Source organism: Triturus cristatus, chromosome 6 (genome assembly GCF_964204655.1).
Source record: "Triturus cristatus chromosome 6, aTriCri1.1, whole genome shotgun sequence".
NCBI classification, from domain to species: domain Eukaryota; kingdom Metazoa; phylum Chordata; class Amphibia; order Caudata; family Salamandridae; genus Triturus; species Triturus cristatus.
Genome location: NC_140589.1, coordinates 1,675,364,758 through 1,675,379,470, shown reverse-complemented (window position 1 = coordinate 1,675,379,470; position 14,713 = coordinate 1,675,364,758). Strand labels below are relative to the sequence as shown.

The 14,713-nt window shown below is 46.4% G+C and overlaps 1 protein-coding gene across 2 annotated transcripts in view; it reads left to right on the top strand.

Annotated features, from left to right (window-relative positions):
- Window positions 1–14,713, top strand: part of KCNH1 (potassium voltage-gated channel subfamily H member 1) — a 1,587,102-nt gene that overhangs the window by 564,517 nt on the left and 1,007,872 nt on the right. The window contains exon 7 of one of the 2 annotated variants that reach the window (XM_085612840.1): window positions 13,111–13,137. The exons of the other annotated variant lie outside the window; for it this stretch is intronic. Coding sequence (XP_085468966.1) covers window positions 13,111–13,137 — 27 coding nt within the window. The remainder of the gene's footprint in view (window positions 1–13,110; window positions 13,138–14,713) is intronic. 2 annotated transcript variants of the gene reach the window in all.

Sequence of the window (14,713 nt, the reverse complement as noted above, 5' to 3'; positions counted from 1 at the left end):
CCCACAACCCATTTTCCCGCCCCTCCATTCGCCAAAGTTGGCAGCCGTCATTGCGGCTACTGTCCTGTTATATCCATTTTAAATTTTTTGGGGCCTGCTCAAAAAAGCATGTAAGAGTACAAATTTATGTGCTCCAAAATGTGTTTGTGTTAAGGCCCCACTGTTTGCTGTAGCCTTAATATGCTTCCCATCGTTTTAGCAATTAGGTATAGTGATTAATTGCAAGATATCGGATTAACTACAGAACTGTTAGTTCGCTGGCATTTTAGCTACTTTTTTGAACATTTCATTTCGTTAAGGCTCTTGCCATGCTTTTCTGTGGGGATCTCTCCTAAAAGGACGTTTTTGCGTTTAAAAAATGACGTAATTTACCTGAGCACTGAATGTAAAAATCCCCTTGTTTGCTTGCAAGTCTTTGGGAACAGTTTAGTGCCCGAAGCCTTGCACTGTAAACACGGGCTGCTGGGCTCCTGAATGGCACCTGCATTGAGAATGTTTCGAGAAGCAGTACAGTCCAAGCGTCCAAAGGGCACTTAAAAGAAAATATGTATTTGTTTCCTTTCGGTGTTAAAGGATATACTCAATTAAGATAAAACATATGTAATCTATTATTGAAAAATTGACTTTGCACAAAGAATTGAAGAAGAAAAGAACAGCCCACATTATTTTATGATACTTGATTAACGGGGAGTCTTTTTCATGACTCACACAAAGTCAAAGAAAGGTGGTAAGAGATAGTTGTGCTCCTCCCTTAAAGAAGGGCACACAATGTGGCAGATTTACAAGCCCCTTGCGCCTCTTTTACGCCGCCGTTGCGTCACTTTTGTGATGCAGCGGCGGCGCAATGCCAGCGCCATGGTGCGGGGTACTTACAACGTGACTCATCTGGGAGATGCAGCACGCTGTAAAGCCCTGCGCCACATGTAGGCGTTCCGGCGCAGGGGGGGTGCGTTCCGGCGCAGGAACGCCTCCTAAAAGTGACTGAGTGAAATCTACAAGATTTCACTCAGCCACTTTTAAGGCCATGCTGCGTCAAAACCCTGCGCATGCTTGAAGCAGGCGTAAGGATTGACGCAGCATTTTAAAGATAGGGCACCCCCGAGCCTTGCTGGAGCTGCGTCGCGCCCTCGACGCAACTCCAGCAATTCGCCGCCTTTACGGCAGCAGATGCGTCACGCATCTGTCCATTTTTGCCCCATGGTGGGCCGCATTGTAAATGCGGCGCATTCATGGTGGCGAAGCAGTGATGCACAATAACTGGCGCATCCCTGCTGATATGCAGGGATGCACCAGTGATTGTAAATCTACCCCTGTGTTTACGTTTATTAGTCACTAAGGGAAAGTCCAATCTTTAACAGAATTTTGAGCCAAGAAGCCTCCTAAACTTCACCTAACCATCAGAGCCTGTGTTAACACGTGGATTGTGACCGCTGTACAGTTTGGCACCTTTGAAAAAGTGTTTACTGGCACTGCCATAACACAAATAAAACAACCTGTGGGAATGCACTGCTAAGTTCACATTAGAGAAACCACTGATGCAGTGGTATGTATTTGACAGACTTTGAGACAGCAGGCACATCGGACACATCGGACACATCAGTGTGGGGTGTATGTCTGCTTTCAGCTTCTGTGGGTCGCTGATCTGACAACAGAAATCACTGTGTCGGGAAACAAGAACCCCTCCTCTTCCACGTTCTACCCATAAGGCTGTAAGTATCGAACACAGCTGTCAATCACAAAGGTGAAATCTTATCTGCCCTTCATCTGCGACTGACAGGACAGCTTCTCTCACTGCTCTATGTACTGTGAACTCAGGGTGATCTGATGAGTAACCCTGCAATGTACCTTCAGCAATACCTTTATTGAGCTGTAGCAAATAGATTACGTGCAACTTAGGTTATAAGACGTATAAATGAGTTTTTAAGATGTATTTTAATGTTTTAAAAGAAATGAACTTTTTAAGATGTAATTTTAAATATTGTGTGTTTTGTTTATGGATCTACGGTCCAAATAAACGTGAATTAAAACGTGAAACCTTCAGCATATTTTATTAAAAAGGGAAAAAAAGGAGAGGTAAACATCCGTATCATAACTGTGCTGGACGAAAGACATAAAAGACATGCACTTACCCCAAACTTACCATTTAAAGGTAGGAATCCATGTTTTCTGGTCTCCAGATTGTTTTTTTATTTAATCAAAAGCAGAGACTGGACATTGAAAGCATCTCATGCTTTGCCATGTTGTTCTACTTGAAGACGGTGCGCCAGATTCATGAAGCTTTTTAAATACATGCGTTGCGTTTGCACACGCAAATAACCCTTTCATGACTTCTATAGTCTCAGAGGTGGCTTTGCACTGGGATTAACTCCCATGCATATTTTCATGTGAGTACATCTTTTCCCTCGTGCTGGAATGCCCTATGTGTGAGTTCACACCTACGGCATTAAGCAACTGTGGAGATTTACAAGCTTCTCACCAACCCACTCACATCCTACAAAAAGTCAGACATTTACTCCTGACACCGACAGGAATAATTCCATTTGCAGGGTTGAGATAGATGGGTAACCCTCTCCAAACTATTGGAGTTGCAGTAAAAGGGTTTTTTCCAAAACTTAAAAAAACCTCCCTGTGTAGAAAAAAAAATATGTGCATTGGCATGACAGGGTTTCACATGAATAACAATACAGGTGTATATTTACCCATGTGAAAACAGCAGCGGCCAGTGCAGATAAGAGTGGTGGGGCAATGGGGCAGGGCTACGGGGATGTCGACAGACGACAGAATACGGCAAATTCAATAAATAATTAACTCTGATTCCATCATCTGTCGACAGTCCCTCTGCAGCGCCCCGCCCCACTGCCCTACATCTCTTACTTGCACTGGCCTCTGCTGTGTGAAAAATAATTTTACAAAGGTTTTCAAGCAGAGCGCCTAAAAAAGCTGTGACTGTCGTAGTGTTTCCGGGTGTAAACTTTAAAACCTTGTGAAAATAAGCAAATAAATAGCTGTGTGAGGTCCTTCCTAAACTTTTGTGTGTACATTTGCTTTTTTTGAGTAGAGGGTCCAGGGATATAAGTTTAGGACTTCCAGTGTGCCTGCCCCTTGGCTGAAATACCAAAAGAACACTTCAACTTCTTTTACCGAAACACTGATTTCTAATAGCTATTTTAACTTTGTTAAGCATTATATTTTCCTTGGGTATTTTGTAACAAACTGTTGTAGTACAGCAAGTTATCTTTTATGTACCATATACCCGCCTAAGCGTCCACATTTGGGACCTTTATTTAACTAGAGTGTGTGTTGGGTAGAGGAATAATGTGATTTTTAGGTTTCGCCTGCACAGCGCTTGCGCTGTGTTTCAGAAATCTATTGTATTCAATAAAATCTTAAAAGCGGCTAATGTCCTGCCCCCTTGCTTTTCATTGGTTCCTGTGCTTGTTGCTTACATTTCCTTCATTTCTATTGGCTGGAGCATTGTTTCTTTGCATTTACCAATGCTTGTCCCTCATGTGCTTCTCTTATCAGTTTCCCATCAGTAGTACTGTTTCCTTCCGCTGTTGGGGCACTTTCTGAATGGACACTTTTGCTTAACACCGTTTAATTTTCCTAGCTGCATGGTTTATCTGGTATTTTATTTAAACGTTTTTGGCACGCATTTCAAGTATGCTTGTGATCCTCCGCTGAGACTCAAAACCCAGCTCCACAGCTCTTGAGTCAGCAGCTCTCTGGCCGCTGCCACATCTGCTCCACTCCTATGATACTTGTTTCTACTTGTTATGTTAACGCAGTCTTAACAGGACTGCATCGGCGCCACAAACGAAAGGTTTCGATTTCAATGTTATTTTTATTACCACGCAGCGCCAGAATAAAGTAAGAGCAGAGACGAAGGGGCTTTAAATGGACATTAGTTATGTTAGTAGGGGGTGGCACTTTCACGTAGTTTTTTTTATGAAACCCAGGGCACAACTCCTAAAACAAGCATTTGCAATGCATCCGTCTCGCCTTTGGGACCTTATATGTATTTAGCTATGCAGCACATTAGCCTGGGTGCTGAAACATCTATTGTTCTTTAACATGGAGGGAAAGTGAGCACCAAACTGCATGACACGCCAGGTATGGGAACACATGGAGAGAAATAATGCCTTTTAGTGGGAAATGGTATAGTCCAAAGCTTCTGTTTTTAATATAAAATCAGGGCCTTCAGTGGTCATATTACTGAAAATACAAGATTTGAAAAAATTATTGTCTACGGGTGCTCGTGAAAGACAATTTCTATGGACTGGAATCTAGAAAACAGCACAGATAAGCCTATCACCAACCGAGCACTGGTAAGTGTTTTGGACCAAGGCTCTCTCTCAACGCAGGCCTGCCTGCTGCACCCAGAGCACTCACTGCATAGATATGCCTACCAGAAACCGAACTCTGTCACAAACCACACACTTCTAGACCAAGGCTCTCTCTCATGGCGAGACAGGGCCTGCACCCAGAACACGGTCACAGGAAGGTCTACCAGCAAGACAGGGCTTGCACCCAGAACAAGTCCACAGTAAGGTCTACCAGCAAGACAGGGCCTGCACGCAGAACACGGTCACAGGAAGGTCTACCAGCAAGACAGGGCTTGCACTCAGAACAAGGCCACAGGAAGGTCTACCAGCAAGACAGGGCCTGCACGCAGAACACGGTCACAGGAAGGTCTACCAGCAAGACAGGGCTTGCACCCAGAACAAGGCCACAGGAAGGTCTACCAGCAAGACAGGGCCTGCACGCAGAACACGGTCACAGGAAGGTCTACCAGCAAGACAGGGCTTGCACCCAGAACAAGGCCACAGTAAGGTCTACCAGCAAGACAGGGCTTGCACCCAGAACAAGGCCACAGGAAGGTCTACCAGCAAGACAGGGCTTGCACCCAGAACAAGGCCACAGTATGGTCTACCAGCAAGACAGGGCTTGCACCCAGAACAAGGCCACAGGAAGGTTTACCAGCAAGACAGGGCTTGCACCCAGAACAAGGCCACAGTAAGGTCTACCAGCAAGACAGGGCTTGCATCCAGAACAAGGCCACAGGAAGGTCTACCAGCAAGACAGGGCCTGCATGCAGAACACGGTCACAGGAAGGTCTACCAGCAAGACAGGGCCTGCACCCAGAACACAGACACATGAAGCACTCATTGCAAGCCCTGTCACAAACCACACATAACTAGCCCAAGGATCTCTCGTGGTGTGCACACTAGAACCATTGTTGCCTTAAGTGCCTCTGCCAGGTGTGTACTGTGTGCATTGAGGACTCTGTGCATGCGTGCACACGTGCACACGAGTGACATGCTAACGAGAAGCACTTGTGTCCTCTTGACGGATGCAGCGCGTGTGCATGGGGAGCAGAATGATGCAGTGCAGGGGTGGACAAGAGCTCTTCCTTGGGGCCACACCCACGTAATGCCCAATTATTCAGGCGGGCGACTCCCGATTTTTTTGCAAAAAAATTCCTTTCTTTTAAGAGTCTCCAGCCTAAAGGGACAACGGAAAATAAAGTCCTTCGATTTATGTTTCAAAAATCTCCCTGTTTGTAGTACCTAAATGTTGCCATGAATGCCCAGCTAAAGCACTGCCCGCAGGTGAGGAATACATAGAACTCTCTCACCTGGAGTGCAGTACACCTGTGCGGAGGAATACACTCGCCTGAAATGTTGCTGCTCTGAAATGTGCACGGGAGCCCCAATCACCTGAAATGTATATCCACCCTTTTCTATGGAGGTTTGGCATTGCATGATTAGTGTAGTATAATTTGTTGAATCAGACTGAAGCTCCCTTTTATTTCTGCCTCCTTAATGGTGCTCAATTGACCTCAAAAGCCTGGGTTTCGTTGTTGCGATTCGAACTGCGTCTGACAGACCTTCGCAGACGTCAGCACTGAGCATTTGACTCGACAGGCCATTGTTCTAACTGGCTTATTATGACGCCATGTTACTTTGTTTTTTGCAGTATGAAGTTACTTGTGTTATGGCTAGATTTTGTTAACAGTTTTATGTAGACCCACGTTATTAGGAGGCTGCTTGTACGGAAACTACTATATGTAGCGTAAAAGGCCAAAATAGAATTAAATCTCTTTCTGAATGACTGTGTGCAAACTTTGGCAGACTTTGTCTTTTGACAAAGCAAGCATGCTTTGAAGGTATGTGAGGGTTTTCTATAAAGAGCACTTTTTAAAGATGGTGGGTAATCTTGTTTCCAGTGAAAAAACTCTGTTCTTGACATTTATTTGCCTCAAGTTATAGAAACCATATTTAATGTTAGGTTCATCCACCTTGCCCATTCTCTGCTTCCACAGGCACCTGACCCTAAAAGACTCTGTATTTCACCTCTCTGACTGGGCACTACGGTCACCCTGTACAATATATATATTTTAACAATCATGGGTTTCCATTAGGGTGGTAGTGACGCGCCCACATAGGTGAAGTATGACAGTTGGAGGCTCACTCGCTGCGTGTAATCTTTCTCTGGGTTGTTTGTTGAGTGTCACACATTGGCCCTTAATAGTACTCATCACCCCAGAGTATCAAAATATATCACTGATTGGGTGTGGATGGGCCAGACTAACGTTAAGAGTGGGAAGAGAGCCGCGAGATACGGAGCAAAACATCGGATGTCAAGAGGGTCAAAATCATGAGAGACAGCAGGAGGGAGGCGGGAGGGTGCATCATGAAAGTAGTGCATAATGAATGACGAGTACTTATCTAACAATGAAATATGTGACAAAATCATCGAGTCTGTGGTGCTGCTAACAAATACTCTACTTAAAAATGATGGCAATGCGTTGCGATCCTAACTCAACAAAAAAGGTTAACACCACCAAAAGCAGACGTAATTTCCGACAAACAGAGTGTACTGCATCTGCCTATAACCAAACTGTGTTCGGCGTCCTCGCCAGTCGCAGTAAATTAAAATGAAAACGGTGCCTTGTAACTGCAATTATTGATCCGTGTTCGGCAGCACTGGCGGCTATTAAAATTTGAAAGCGGTGTCCTGCAGCTACGATGAATCAATAAAGTGAACTATCCCTACGCAGTCGCTGCAGTAACAAATAAACACAGTGCGCAGTAACCCTGAGAACTCAATCTGTGTTTGGCACCACCAGACGTTAATGTAAATAGGGAGGGTGGGGATGAAAACCGCAACGGGAAAGTGAAATGGGGCAGAAATCGTGCGTTAAAGCATTACTTACTGCTCAAGCAGGGACAGACTGCTTGACTGCGCAGTTACAGAGTACAGGGGCACGGAAGGCAGCTCAGAATGAAGCTAATGGTATAGTAGCCAAGTGGTACCGGACAGGCACAGGCCGTGAGAAAGCTGACTCTGCTGAAATAAGTAAAAGGCGTGCAGCGGTGCAGCGGGTAAACAGCACGTGATTTAAAGTGCTTGTGCTGTAATTCCAGCTCATGCTTGTTCTGGCGGCACTCAGTGGGAAGGTTGAGCAGTCGCATGGTGCTAATTAAGTTAAACTAAAACCCCTTGGCAATGTGTGTTATTGAATAACTCGGTGTTTCATTGGGTATGGAGACCTTTGTGCTTAAGTGCGCGCATGGAAATGGAGATCATAGCCGTTATCGAGTTTTTTCCGGGTGATATTTCATTCTTTATGGTGTTCTTTGTGCTTCCTGACCATTATAAGACCGCGAGATCAGGATCTCTGAGGGTTCGGAAGTGGAATGCTCTTCGGCGCCTCGTTATAGGTAGGAAGCGCTATACAAATTTAAATAAATCACAAAGCGGTGTGAAACACTCCTCTCGCTGCTGCCGTTAGTATAACAAGGAAGGCACCCAGTACATACATAGCCACTCAGCGCTGGACACTTGCCCTCTGCTACACCGCCCACTCCTCCTCACCCCGTAGCAGTCATTTTACACAGCCCAACGACCATTGCTCTCCGTGGCGTCCTGCTGGGCGGGGCTGCATCGGCCGCAGCTTTCCGGGGGTAACATGCGGGGGCCGCGGTCCGGCTCCATGCGGCTCCCGCAGTAAAGGAACAAGCAGTCCCTGCAAATTTAGAGACCTCTTCTGTTCTCAGGCGTGTTCGGTTGCAGCACGGAGTAGAGTCTCCTGTTAAAACAGAGCCCTTGAACTCGGCTGCATGGCCTTAGCCGAGGCAGACGGGGGACAGGCAGCACGGCTCCACTCACTGAGCCCCGCCCACCAGAGAGGCTCTCGTTCCTCTGCAGCTTCCGCCTCGGGATGGCCTGCAAAACAGAACAGGTGCTGTCTCTGCCAGGACAGCAGCGGAACCAGATCAGAGCCCTCGCGCCAAGAACTCAGGGACTGCGGGAGGGAGGGGAAAAGACGGAAGAAAATAGTCCGTGAGGTAAAGGGGCTGATAGCCATGGAAGGACACAAATGACAACATGGCTGTCGTGGGGCGGGACTAACAAGCCGAAAACTAATCAGAAAGCAGTATTTAGGATGTAAGCCAATCCAAAAGATGGGCGGGGAGTGGGCGGAGCTTAAACGAAGCTTCCCCACAATAGTATATACTGCATGTCTCAACGTGACAGCGCAAGTGCTGCCTAGGCGAGACCTAAAAAGAAGTGGGGGAAGTGACATCACGAAAGGTGGCTTGCACCATCAGACTCATTGCCTCCCCTCGCTCACCCCTTAGATGCGATTGCATCAGAGAAGCCAGCGCGTGAGCAGAGTTCTGAATGAGGTCTGATCTCGCCCCAGAGAGGCCAAAGAGTGAATGCGTGGCTCCATTTGCTCCAGTTATCAAGGTCCCGGTAAAATAAGTGGGGGGACGCCATCCACCCGCATGGTACCCGGACTCCAGCCCTGATGAAACCTGCAATGCTCCTTTAAATAACATTGAATTGCTTTGTCACACATTACAACTGTAGCTTGTTCTTCTTTGGCTTCACAATGGGGTTCTTTAACAGTCGCGTTCCGTGCAGGTAGCAGTGGTGGGGTGGTGGGTGTCAAAGCTTCACATGTTATAGAAATAGACATTTATTAATTTGTAAGCAACTTTATCCTATTTTGCCTGATGTTTCTTGCATGATTTACATAGCAAGCATTTTCAGGGCTTGGCTCGTGCACAGGCTCTAAGGTTCAAGCCAGGCCGTTAGCTCGGTCCTCTAATGACAGGTTGTCAAAGTAGCTTAGATGGACTGGATGCAGCCCTGAATAATTAATCACCAGTGGCTAAGACTTATTCAGACATCCCAGCCATTATTTTGTTTTGAGTGTTACTGTCATTACCAGCCATGGGTTCTTTAGCTCACTGTGCCGTAGGACTCAAGCTGCTCCTCGTGAAGTCCCAGCAAGGCTAAAAATGGTCTGGAGTTGTTGGTGTTACTGGTCAACAAGGACATGGCCTTGCAGTTCAGCAGAACTGTTTCTATGTAGTCGGACCAGTGCTGATTTCCATTTCCACATCTGGAGTTGTACAGTGTTTATTATTATATTTTTAAGAAAAACAATGCACTAGAATGAGGCCTAAAGTAATTACCGACATTTGCCTATCACTTTTAGGTCGAGCTTGCCAGACAACACACAGCTGTCTGGTTACAAAAGGCATTGTGGGCTGACCAAGATCATAGAGGCTTGCAGCCTGTCTATTGCAAATCTGTGACATACTGTGGACATCCTTTTGTGTTTTTTAAACCTGCATCTGTGACAGCGCCCTGAAAAATTCTATTTGAGAGTATTTTACTGTCAGGAGCGAGGTGGGTCTCCTGCAGCAGCCCGAACTCTATTTTGTGATGTTTAAGATATTCTACCACCTTCCGGGCTTTTCTATGCTCATTTAAACCCCTGACATTCCATCTAAGAAAACGTATACCATTTGTTTGCAAATGTTTAAGCTCCATACCTTCCTGCCATAAGAGTAGTATTGCTATGTGCCGGCATGTAGCCCAGGAGGGGCAGAGCAGTGACTGAGTGCCGTGCTTTAACATAAACTCCCCCCACCCTCCACCCACGCTATGCAGAACCAAACATCGCAAAGTAGAGATACCCACCCTCTCTCCCAGAACAGAACATTACACATTGTGATTACAAGCAAGAAACAAGACATTCCCTGTGTGGATCACACTCTGGGGCCGATGTTGCTGACAAACAGTGAGGAAACCACCGCCCGGCACACCCTCTAAAGATGGGTTGTTGAGTGCTTCCACATTACAGCTACATGGACTCTGTCCTGCACTCTGCTGCCTGCCGCAAGCCCGCCCCCTTCCATGTAAGGATAACAGGCCATACCGTCATCAGGAAATCACACTCCCTGCTATGTATCACCGTACACTGGGTTGCACAATGCGGTAATAAGCTCCACCCATCCAGCGCCCACAAAAGTGGTCACGGACGAGGGAATGCCATAGTGGTTATAACCACAGCAGTTATCTATATACCAGGCACTGGCACTGACTCATCAGTCCGGGAGTATCAATAAAATCCTTACTGTGACCAGTAGCCCCATCAACTTTGGGCCAGTATGCGAACCTCAAAGAAAGATAAAGACATGATAACCAGAGTACATTACATGCCTATCATTCATTGTTCATCTGGGTCAGACCTCCTCGACTCCTTACTCTCTGGAGACCTCGCTTTTCGTGCCACTCCCTTGTGCTTTTTGAGGAACTGCAGTGCCTGTTTAGGGTCTAAGAAAACCTGTGGAAATCCATCCACCAAAATTCTTTTTGTGCAGGATACAACATATTATACTCCAAGTGTAGCTCGCGTAGCCGTTTTTTTACTGGAGCGAACAGGCCTCCTGCACCTGCTGAGTGAAGTCAGAGTAGATGGAGATAGTTATGCCTTCGTGTCGCAGTTCTCGTAGCTCTCTCACCTTGCGAAGGGCAAAGTTGCGGTCCCTGTAGATTAGAAGTTTTGCAATTATGGGGCACGGAGGGACACCTGGAGCAGGTCTCGGTAATAACGGTCTGTGTGCATGCTTCACTGCAAACATGGTGGAAAAGGTTTCCCTGCCCACGGGAATGGCCAACAACTGCTCCACATAATGCTCCATATTTGTTATATTAGCTGACTCGACCTCCTACGAGGCAAAGGTTATTCCGTCTGGAGCGTGCCTCCAAATCCTCCGCTTTTGTCTGGAGATTCCTCAGTAGATTCTCCATTTTAGCCTGAGCCTGCCCACCGCCGCCAAGGGCGTCCACGGCCTCCTCCACCCTCTCCTCCACAGCTTCCAGGTGTTCTGTGTGTTTATCTATACGCTCTGACATCCTGTCCATACTTATAATGAGAGGGCATCAATTGTACCATCAATTTTGTTTAAGCTGTGTTGAATGATGGCTAAAATCTGCTTTAAGTCCGTATCCGCAGTAGTGTCGCCTGCCTCGAACCTGATTCAGACGGGTTTTTCTCGGAATTCTGGTGCCTCGGGGTCTTCCTTGGCTCAAAGCTTAGCTTGGATTGGGCCTTTTCCGTTCGCCCCATGATGTGAGCAGTGCAGCGATATCCAGCCAGCAAGATCAAGTGTATGTCAATCCAATTCCCCGCAGCCGCCAGCCAGAGAAGCTTTCTAGTGATATACACCAATTAGTTGTCAGTCCAGACACCCGTTAGCAGGATAGACCAATTCTCCACACCCCAGTACCTCAGGCAAGGGTAGAGCTGCGCTGAGGTGCCCCGCCAGCTTCAGACATGAGATAGTGTGCACTTTAAGTGGAGGCTAAAGGAACGGGTGAGAAACAAACAGAGCCACGTCTCGGTGGCCCCGATTCGATTCGTCTGGCTCCCGGCTCAGGTCTCACAGCATATACTGCCTGCCCCAGGGCATCACACGTCCCAGTTTGGCTCAACTCTTCCCCGCAGCGTGGAATCTTCTCCCCAGCAGGGGCAGTAGTTATGGGTGATCAAAGAGCTGTCTCAGCGGGAGGGGGATTCAGGATTGTTCTAGCGGCCTTCTTCCACACAGCACCCCGCCATGCGCCGCAGGGAACGATGATTATCCACCGGGGGCAGCGGGAGGGAGCGCAGCAGATCAGCCCGCTGTGACCAGCCAACTCACCACGTGGCCCCAGACGCGGCGCGCGGCGCTCGGCCCCATTGGTGAAGCCCGCAAAAACAACAGTTGATGGACAAAATGCAGAACAATGTCATACATTCACCCCAGTACAGATATCTGGGCCTAAATCCATTTGGTTTTTTGCTCACTGTGCCATTCCAGTTTGAACCCAGGATTGGTTTCGGGGTTTCACCCCCCTTCAGCCAGAATAGCTTGATTCCAATGGCATGGAGAGCACGGGACTCACGTCAGGGCATACCGTCCCACTCAGGCTGACCGCAAAAGATCTTTGTACATTTGGACCCTTAATTGCTTCAAGGCACTGATGCATTGAGTAGAAGCATAAACCATAACACTGTGAGCATCCAAATCCTGCGAAGCAAGGGTGGAAGTGACAAAGGAAGCATGGTACACGTCCAAGCTATATAGGAAACATAACGAAGGTGATAGTCACATAGGTTATAAATCAGTTACATTGTACACATTTCAATGAAACAGCAGCCATGGCTGGGTCTCCAAGTACATTGTACACAATGACTGTGTCCAGAGAGCATTTACAAGTTCATAAAGGTAAACCACAGATAAACAGAAAAATTATACACAAAACAATATTAGGGAGAGGTTAATTAATTTCACAACATACTTGCGGGAACTGGGGAGATTAGAAAAACTGGGGTGAATAATCATTTTATGGCGTATATTTTGCTGTGCATTTATATCACATAAGCCACATAGACCCAGTTTATATTTTGCATAATCTGTACGATTGTTTCCAAATTTTAACTAATTGGCTGAAGTGTGTATAAATGCAATGGGACTTAATATTTGCTTGTTGAAGCTGGCTAGCACATCATCTGATAAATTCTATTGTGATTGCATACAAATTGAAATATACGTAACTTTGAATTGCAAAGTCTTGCCTTTATTCATTTTTTTAACTAATCTTCTAATACTTTTAGAATCTGATCAAGTTATTATTTTCTTTGCTGTTGTCTATTAAGTTGCACTTTATTTATTATAGCAATATTTTCACTTTTCATTTATTTTTGTTTTCCTTTGTCATTTTATTTTGCATGGCTTACCGAAATGCTTCTTTTTGAAGAAATGGAATCATCGACCACACAGCAAAGTATGCTTCCGAAGTTCTGATGTTTCGTTCCCATCTGTTATGAGATAAGCCAGTAACCATTGTAGAAGTCTGTATATGTACATGCATGCCTGTACATTTGAATATTCAATTTTAAGTGCAATTATCATTTTTATGACAAGTTTATGGATTGCATTTGTGTAATAACTTTCTGTAATATTTACTCGACATGATTATTCATCCCGCATCAATAATTTGGTTAAAACTTTTAAAGAGCTGGTGTCCACATTTGTGTATGTTTGTGTAGGATAGCGCTTACGCATTGGTCTGGGCCAAGATCAAGTTTCACTTCCACCATTGACTATAGTGTGCTTTTAGCCAGGTCACTGGCCAATCCTTTGTCAACGTAGCCATCATTTGGCAAGTATTTGTGATAGAAAATCAGTGTAACTAGAGATTCTCCTTCCTTCTTTCTGATTCCATGGTGATATTTGTATGCATGTCAGAACACTTAGAGCTTGATTACAAGTTGGGTGGAGTGGTGTCCCTGTCGGAGATAGCTCCGCCTGATTACCATTAGCCTCGTGTTCCGGCACTTAACATTTCCTTTTTTAGTTCCAACAATAACACTGCAACACTTGCAACCACGCTTACATCGGGACAGCTGTTAGAATGCATAAAATTGACCACATTTTCGATGATCAATAATACTAGATTCCAATCGCTTATCTTCGAGTTCAGTTCTAAAGTCCTGATTCCAATTTACAGTTGTGATCCCCAGCGCGAGATCCTGGGGAAAAAACAGGGGTGAAAAAAGGAGGGAAGGGAATAGGGGTGGGGGGAAGGAGGCAAGGGGGCAATCTCTGGCCACCTGAAAAAACGTGTTTGTAGACTGCATGTTCACGTAATGCCTGTGCGCAAGTGGTTTCCAGCCTCATTGTACCACCTCCCCTAGGTTGACAGCGAGAGCCCAATCTGGTCCTGGGCGTGAGGGCAAAGATAGCTCTGTAAAGGTTCCCAAACATCCATCGGGCGAGCCAGTGCAGGCATCAGCTCCTAGTATTTAGACAACTGGCCATGGCAAGACGCCGCGACCTCGAGCCAGTCAGCAGCGCGCGGGCTTCTGCGATGGCCCCAATACATCGCAATTCGCCGCTTGGCCAGCAGTAAAAGCATAGACGCTAGTTTCCTGGCTGTCGCCAGCACTGTACGCACGTAAGCAAACAGCACTGCCAGGGGGGAGCATTCTGTTTAGAACTCCAACATTGTCTCCAGCACATCAAATATATTTCCCCAATATCGTGCAATTTCGGGGCAGGACCAGGCCAGAAGCAAAAATGTTGCATCCTGGGCCCGGCACCTCACACAACTGGCATCCTCACTCAAGCCTGCTTTGTGCAGCCATGCAGGGGTCCTGTATAGTCTGTGTTTAAACTTAAAGTGGATTTGCCTCAACCTGTACTTAGGGGACAACTCCCTAGCCTGGGCGCAACAGTATATCCATTTATCCTCCTCTATTGGAGATCCCAGCATTTCCTCCAACCCATGTTTCGCCAGGGGGACGCTGATTGACGCCATGCGCTGCATGCCAGCGCGTAGCCGGGTAATGAGTTTGTGT